This window comes from Tachypleus tridentatus, chromosome 13 (genome assembly GCF_004210375.1).
Source record: "Tachypleus tridentatus isolate NWPU-2018 chromosome 13, ASM421037v1, whole genome shotgun sequence".
Classification (NCBI taxonomy): Eukaryota; Metazoa; Arthropoda; class Merostomata; order Xiphosura; family Limulidae; genus Tachypleus; species Tachypleus tridentatus.
In genome coordinates, this window is record NC_134837.1 from 129,065,057 (window position 1) to 129,073,839 (window position 8,783).

The 8,783-nt window shown below is 31.1% G+C and overlaps 1 protein-coding gene across 3 annotated transcripts in view; it reads left to right on the forward strand.

The window, feature by feature from the left end:
- LOC143240319 (ras-related protein Rap-1b) overlaps positions 1–8,528 on the forward strand; it is a 28,537-nt gene extending 20,009 nt beyond the window's left edge. For 2 of the 3 annotated variants that reach the window (XM_076482558.1, XM_076482559.1), the window contains exons 5-8: positions 2,993–3,133; positions 3,877–4,020; positions 4,241–4,330; positions 5,810–8,528. In XM_076482558.1, coding sequence (XP_076338673.1) covers positions 2,993–3,133; positions 3,877–4,020; positions 4,241–4,330 — 375 coding nt within the window. In that variant the 3' untranslated portion in view covers positions 5,810–8,528. The remainder of the gene's footprint in view (positions 1–2,992; positions 3,134–3,876; positions 4,021–4,240; positions 4,331–5,809) is intronic. The other variant, XM_076482560.1, reaches the window with a different exon arrangement.
- Positions 8,529–8,783: the final 255 nt, after the last annotated feature.

Genomic DNA, 8,783 nt, shown 5'->3' on the forward strand with positions numbered 1-8,783 from the left:
TTTCCATTGATTTTTTGTGTCTGTAGGTTGATGATGACTGCTGGAGAAGTACAGGCTTTAGTTTGGGTGGTTTGTGTCTAACATTTGATAAACATTTTTGTTTCCCTTTACATTATAATTTTTTTGTGAGGAAGAATATAACTAGTGAAAGGAAATATTTTGATACATCATTTTCCACTTGTTACCATGCCTTCACGTTACCTCCTGGGTTGGGTATTATTCTTTTCCTCAGGAGATCTGTGGTAAGTTTTTCAGCATATACAGTCATGTGAAAAAATTAGGACACCCTATGAAAGCCTGTGTATTTTTCTAACAATTTTGGATAAATGGATATTTAATCTCTCAGTATTGTTACAATTGAGAAAACTGAAAAAAAGACCTTTTCAAGATCTTCTGTAAAATGTAATTCTACAAAAATGCATATTCTAGCTGAGGAAAAGTTAGGACACCCCCACATTTATTCCCACTTAAAATGGCTCAACTCACACACAGGTGTATCACACCAGGTGCACATGATTAGAAGATTGTTACTCAGCATTGTGAATAAGACTTGCCCTATTTAAACCTCAGACATTTAGTTTGGCATGCTCCTGACTGTTGAAGTGAGAGTGAGCACCATGGTGAGAGCAAAAGAGCTGTCTGAGGCCTTCAGAAAAAAAATTCTAGTAGCTTATAAGTCTGGTAAGGGATTTAAAAAGATCTCAAAAGATTTTGAAATCAGCCATTCCACTGTCTGGAAAATTGTCAACAAGTGGAGGGTTTTCAAAACAACTGCCAACATGCCCAGGTCTGGTCATCCAAGCAAGTTCACCCCGAGAGCAGACCACTAAAAGAGGTATCTAAAAACCCTAAAATATCATCACGGGATCTACAGCAGTCTCTGGCTACTGTTGGTGTGAAAGTGCATGCCTCTACAATCAGAAAGAGACTGCACAAGTTTAACTTGCATGGGAGGTGTGCAAGGAGGAAACCTTTGCTCTCTAAGAGAAACATCAAGGCCAAGTTTGCCAGAGAGAATGTAGACAAAGACCAGGACTTCTGGAATAATATTCTTTGGACAGATGAGTCCAAAATTGAATTATTTGGACAGCAGAACAGAGGACACGTTTGGCGTAAACCAAATACAGCATTTCAGGAAAAGAACCTCATACCAACTGTGAAGCATGGAGGTGGAAGTGTCATGGTTTGGGGCTGCTTTACTGCAGCAGAACTTGGATAGCTCACAATCATAGAATCCACCATGAATTCTACTGTGTATCAGAGGGTGTTTGAGGAACATGTGAGACCATCTGTAAGAAAATTAAAGCTGAAGCGGAACTGGACCCTGCAACACGACAATGACCCAAGACATACCAGTAAATCCACCAAGGAATGGTTGAAAACTAAGAAATGGAGAGTCCTGGAATGGCTGAGTCAAAGCCCAGATCTTAATCCCATTGAGTTGCTGTGGGGAGACTTGAAATGGGCTGTACATGCAAGAAACCCCTCAGACATCTCACAGTTGAAAGAATTCTGCATTGAGGAGTGGGTAGATGGCTACAAGAAGCTTCTCACTGCAGTTATTTCAGCCAAATAACCCCAGCTATTAGGGGGTAGGGTGTGCTAACTTTTTCCTCAGCTAGAATATGCATTTTTGTAGAATTACATTTTACAGAAGATCTTGAAAAGTCTTTTCCTCAGTTTTAATTGTTTAGTTATATTCCTATAATCTCTCAGTATTGTTAAAATTGAGATTAAATATCTATATATCCAAAAATGTTACAAAAATACACAGGCTTTCATAGGGTGTCCTAATTTTGTCACATGACTGTATTCCTCACTCCCCGTGGCTATATCTATTAACAAATTTGGCTTGGGTAGATTGCCTTATTTTCTGAAGTAATAATTTAGGTCTTTCATGTCTTCTCTGCTCAATAGTTGGTAAGTTAGATTTTTATAATGCTTTTACCATCTAAGTTGCTTTTGTTTAAATTTATATTGAGAGCTTGATTATTACTTTGTTTCAGTTTAATTTCAGGTATATGTAAAGGTTTTGCACAATAGTTATTGTTCATGCAATTGTGACACTGACCAATTTTTTGGCTGTGCTGGTTATTTATTTATACTTTCACTGTTTCTGTTAGTTAGTTTGTGAGTTCCTTTTTTCTTTACTACTATCTTGTCATCCCTTGTTGGGTGTAGTTCTCTGTCAGACCAGTCCAGTATTTCCTATTCTTAGCATACTATGTCCATCTGATTACTGCTTTTCCCACTGTATTGTCTCTCTACCTTCTCTTTTGCTTAAGTTACCATTCCATTGTTCTTAATTTTCAATATCTTGCTATATACCAAGCCTATTTTCATATAATTCTGTTTCTTTATTTAGGAAGAAGTGCTTTGTGGGTTATTTTTTATTTTATTAAACAATACTCTATTGGGTAGGGTAATTAGTTTTAAAGTTTATTCTGTAGGACTTTATGTAGGCTAAGAGCTAGGACCTTTATCTAGAATATCGTGGAATGCTAAGTGGCTGTAAGATTTTTTGTATATTGAAAGTTGCTCTTGAAATGATAGTAGAGGCAAAAAAACACCATTAAATTATAACAATATTTACATTTTTCTAACCTAAACTAGTAATGGTAAGTATTCTTTTTTCAAAACTGTGTGTGTGTCAGAAGTCAATCAAATTGTACATGTATATATGTATTTTTTATGCAGAAATTATACACACCCTATTAAGTGTGTACAAAGTTTCATTTAGTTTGTCATGCATATTGTGACAAGTTAGAAGTTTAAGGGATGTGAGTGACATCCCACCAGTGTGGATAGGGTTAGTAATATGAAATGTATGTAGTATACTTCTTAAGTTTTATATTCCACTGAAATAATTGCTTCAAATCATAATTATAAAATATTTAAACTCAGTAGCAAAAGCTTTTAAACATGCATTAGAAACAAGTATATTTTACTAAAGTGGACATTATTTTTTAAATTGTATTACTGTTTATTGCAGGAACAATTTACAGCCATGAGAGACCTCTATATGAAGAATGGACAAGGATTTGTTCTGGTATACTCCATCACAGCACAGTCAACTTTTAATGATTTGCAAGATTTACGTGAACAGATTCTTCGTGTGAAAGACACGGATGATGTATGGCTTTTTTATATCAAACTGTCGTACATCAAGATTTTAACATATGCAATTTGTGTAGTAATTACTGAACTTTAAACTGCCTGATTTAAATAGGTGCATTAGCTTATAAAAGGATATATTTTCTAAACAGGGCCAGCAGTACCAATATTTTTCATGTTGCACTTCTTTTAAAATAAATAATACTAAAGTGAGAACTTTTCTTCATTTAGAAAATTTGAAACTTTGTAAACAAAGTGTCTATCAATTTATTTAAGTAATTAAACAGATTTTACATTTTAAGACCTGTTTGTTCTTCACTATCTCAGTATGTAAAGTATTATTCCATAGCAGGACGGTAATAAGTTAGACTGTGATACAGATATTTTAAATTTCCTGTAACACCAAACATGTTCACCCTTTCAACTGTGGGGGCATTATAATGTGACAGTCAATCCTACTATTCATTGGTAAAAGAGTAACCGAAAATTTGCTGGTAGGTGGTAATGACTAGCTGTTTTTCCTCTAGCCTTGCATAGGTAGCCCTCATGTAGCTTTGTGTGAACTTCTTTACAAACAAAATTTTAGAGTTTTGGAGAACTTTGAAATTATTAGCTTGTTTACAACTTTTCACCTATGAATCAAAGGTAAGATGCATATACCCTTTACATAACAAACATCTGTTTTGGTCTTGTGTAACAAAGACAAATATTTAATTAAAACAAAAATAATTGTGTATACTCTCACATTAGTTTTTATTTCAGGTTCCCATGATTCTGGTTGGTAACAAATGTGATCTAGAGGATGAACGGGTTGTTGGTAAAGACCAAGGAGCAAACCTGGCTCGTTCCTTCAACAACTGTGCATTTCTGGAGTCTTCTGCTAAGGCAAAAATCAATGTGAATGAGGTAGGATAACTGGTACGTTTTATGGAGATTATTTTGCAAAATGGAAAATGAGCTTATGTTAGATAGAGTTGTGTACTGAAAAATAAAAAATTACAATGAAGTAAAGTTTATATACATAACTCCAGAGATGAGAACTCAACTATTATGTACTAAAGGCTCACTAAATACTTATAAAATGTTATATTTAGAGACTGAGTATTATGATTGTAACATTTTCCAGATTTTCTATGACCTTGTGAGGCAGATTAATAGAAAAAATCCAGAGAAAAAATCAAACCCAGTTAAGAAAAACAAATGTATCATTTTGTAGGTAGGTTCTGTGGGAAGTGCACTGATCAGCATGTATTAATTTAGCCTTTAGTCAAGCAATATAAATAATGCTAGTCATTCATCCCACTATATATATTTGTTCATATACATATCATAAAATAAGTTTGAATAAAAAGTATACATTATCATTACTACACTAACTAGGTAGTATAAAATTATTTCAGAAATGATTATTTCTTTGTTGGTAATTTCAAAAATTTTAACTATAGACAGTATGAATAATCTTTTAAAATAAATTATGTAATAAAAGGAATAACCACATTGTATTATTAAACAAAAAATATGCAATTAACCAGAAGGTTGGTATTTGCTTTCAAATCATTGCTTTTCAAACCAAAAATGAATTGTTACATTTCACTTCCATCATTTCATGGTAGCCATCTTTGTTCCTGTAAGTTTTATTTCAGATTTTCTTAGAACATTGAACTCCAGTTTTTTTCTTCTGTGTGTTAATAAACTTGGTAATGAAAATACTCATCTGAAGTGTGATACTTTTGACAATTCTAGTTTCTAAATTATTGCTTGTAACATTGGGCCTTATTAGTATAGAAAAAAATAGTAAGTTGCCTTATTCGTCAGGCCTATTTTGATATAGATAGCATTTACCATTACTTTTTTGAACCTTCATTGCATACGTAATTTTGTCATAAAAAGATTGTTAATAATTTTAATTATATCATTTTATGGCCAGTATGTGTTTCCAGTAAGAAGAATGTTTGTTGTAAAACTAGTATAACAATTTTGTTTGCTATATGCTACTGCTATTGAAATATTTTTGCCAATACCAGAACTCATCAGATTTGTTGGTTCATAACATATGAAGTTTCTTGTTAAGCTGTTTACCTAACATTTACAACACATCTGAAGGGTAGAATACCTTATCTGGTGGAGCCTCACTTTTATTAGTGATATTTATTCTATACTTCACTGTAGTAATACTACTATTAATATGAATCACATAAGTTTTATGATCAAATTCTGGTTGTTGTTTTTTGTTGTTTTTTTTAAGTGTGTAACATAAACAAATCATATAAAACTTTAGTGTTGTAATCCAGAGAATGAATGGTCAGATCTGGTATTGAACTCATTCTATTGTGAAAAATATAGCAGTTGTGACAAAAAAAAATAAATAAAAATTTTGTATAGAGCCTTTATCCTTAAAATAAGTAAGGAGCATAGCTCTAAAATGATAAGATTTCAATTTCAAAAGGAAATTTTTTATGATAATTATACTTATTTTGGGGTTTAATAATGGCATTTGTATGTCTCATCATTATTGGAATCTTTATAGATCTTCTCAAAACTGTAAGGTGAAATTATTTTAGTTTCTGCTTTAAACACAAGGATTTTGTTTTAAGGCATGAAAAAAATAGCTCACCATTTTTAAACAGTAGTAGCATTTGATTTCAATATTAGACAGATATCCTTAAAATCCAGTTAATAAATTTATTCTTTGCAGAAATGATTCAATCAAGAGACCAGATTAACGATTTGGGTCCATCTTGTAGCTGTGTTGTACAGTTTTATCTGTCATCATTGGTACACGTTGTTTCATCATTTGTTTGAGAATTTTAAGAGTTAAAAATTTAAATATATGCTTCTGCTAGTTTACCTCACCTCCATAGTTGGTTATCAGCAGCCAGTTCTTCCAAGGAATTTCAAGCTCGTTGGTCACGCCACACTTGGTCATTCCTCCAAAGGGTTTATACCTTGTGAACTCCTTGGAGCATGTCTTGTGCTATTTAACGTATGGTGCTAATTTTAATAGAAAAGTATGCATACAATAAAACGTATGCTTTAGAACTATTATATACAAAAGCTATCTGAGCATGTTTACTAGAAGATTGTGCACACCATCTTTGTCAAGTTTAACACATTTGAAATATTTATTCATCAAAATTTTCCTAATCTTTTGAAAGCTTTGTGAGATGTGTTGGTAAGATACATTTAATGTGATACTTGTGTTCTTGAAAGTATCACAGATATTTAATAAAAGTTTATTGATAGATATTTACAATTCTTCTGCTTAAATCAGTAGTGTATTTGGCAACATTTTGTATGCTTGAAAAATATTCTTTCACAAGTTATAATGGATTAATGGAAATTTTATTAACCAAAATTCTACAGGCATTTTAACATAAAAGAAATAAAAATTTATTGCCCACATTTTGTTAAAACAACATTCATTGGTCTGTACAAATGTTACTTGGATGAAACATTAACTGCATAGTTCAGATTTTAAACATTTCTTTGTGTTTTCTCATTTTACCACTGCAGCTGTATTAGTTTTTGTTACATGTCATGTTCCATTCTTAAGGTTTGTACCACTTTGACTTGTAATGAGACCTTCACCAGATCTAATTTTTCGTCATATTTTATGTAGAGCTGTAATACGGTACCTTAATTATTAGTTGTATTCTCTGAATTGGGTGTAAAAAAGATTTCATTAGTAAGAAGTTCAAAGAACTATTATATGAATATTGATTTTAAATTATCAGTTTGGAACACCTAGTGTTTTTACCTTGATTATTATACTTATTCTTTTTTATCATTTGGGGTAAACACTAATTGCATTGCCATAATTAGTATTCAGGGTTCAGATTTTATTTTTATTTCTGGGTTTAATAAATCTTTCCAATAATAGTCTTAATCTAAGTTGGTTAATACACAGCTACATCACAGTGATATTACGATACATTTATTCTTATTTTTTCTGTGTTAGAAACATTGTTAAAAAGTGTAAAATGGTTTTGCATAAAAGATGAATCCAATTAATTTCTGATTTAATCACATAATTGTTTATCACCAAAATAATAGTGGTAATAAAGTGAGCTCTCTTGCTTGTATACATTTTGCTTTTTCAGTGTGTACTTGATACTTTTGTTTTTTTATAACTTGATTTTGGTATTTTTCTTCTCCCAAACCATGGAATATATTCCTGTGAAAATTTTCTATTTTTGCTTTATTTGTATGGTAAAAAGAGTGTAGTATCAATGTTAATAATTAATTACGTTTGTACTCCCAAAGTAGGGAAGAAAATTAAAGTTTCATCTTTACACTAATATAAATCTTGGATAAAATTTTGGCCAGCCATAGCTTAGGAGTTAACATGCCAGACTGTAAAGTGACTTTCATTGTATCAGTGCTGAATTATACTCTGCACTTTGAGGCTGTGGATCTCTTGTAAGCGATCTTCAAATCTCATTATTTGAGTAGAAAAGATCAAGAGTTGGCTGTTACTGCACAGCTATCTCATCTGTAGTTATAATAGTACTGTACTAGAGACAGTATATGCAGATAGCTCTTGGTTAGCTTTGCATGCACATCTGAAATAAATGCAGTAAGCAGTTTTCCCAGCTTATGTCAAATAATTCTCAGTATAAAATAAATATTTTTAGGATATATTTTGATTACAAGGTTTATATAAAAATCTGAATGTTAACAAAGTTTAAATACTCACTAATATTGAAATGTATTTTGGCACAAATTATTACATTGTAATACAATTTCAAAATATTATATATACATATGTTTGTTTTTAATAATTTAATTTTTTTTTCTATAACTGAGTATTACAGACTTTTGATAGTTACAAGATTTTTCTCTGAATATTTTTAATGTTTGTTTTAAAACAAAACAAAAACTATAACATAAGTGTTTATGATTCCAGAGGTGTGTATACACATTGAGCTATGATAAGGATATGATTTGTCAGGTTTAAGACATGTAACATTAATAAAATAATGACATAACAAAGTTTTTTTTACAAAAAAAAGAAGCACCACTCACCATTCTGCTGTTGGATAATACTTTATTGTTTTTTGTCCTAATGTCTCATTTCATTGGATCTTTTTTATGTTCATAAGAAGGCTACAAAATAAACTGCCAGTCTAGTGTGTTAAAGCTAGCACACACTTGTAATGCTTTAATTTTAGAACTGTTGGTAAGGTACTGTTTCAAATACACTATTATAATTCTTTTTTCTATACACATATTTAGATCTACAAATTTTAACACTTAAGATATTTATTGGTAGAAGCTTTGGAGTAATGTTGCAGAATAATCATAAGTACATACTTAAAACAAGGTTTTCAAGTGATAATTAGAAAGTAAAATTACTTTCTCAATGTAAAATAGTGTATTTCATCAAAATAAACTGACCAAAGTTCCCACTAAAAGAATTTTTTGAAGACTGTTGCATTTTCTTGATTTAAGAAGAAAAAAATATTTTGTTACAAAAAAAAAAATCATTTATAGTAGGAAATAAAAGCCCTTTCTTTCTTATTTCCAAAACTTTAAAACTGAGAAATTGGTACATCATATGATACTTAACTGTTTACTTACATAAAATTGCATATATATTATACACTTACATGGTATTTATTCACTCAATGTGAAGCAGTTAATATGATTCTAGAACAACACAAGTTCAT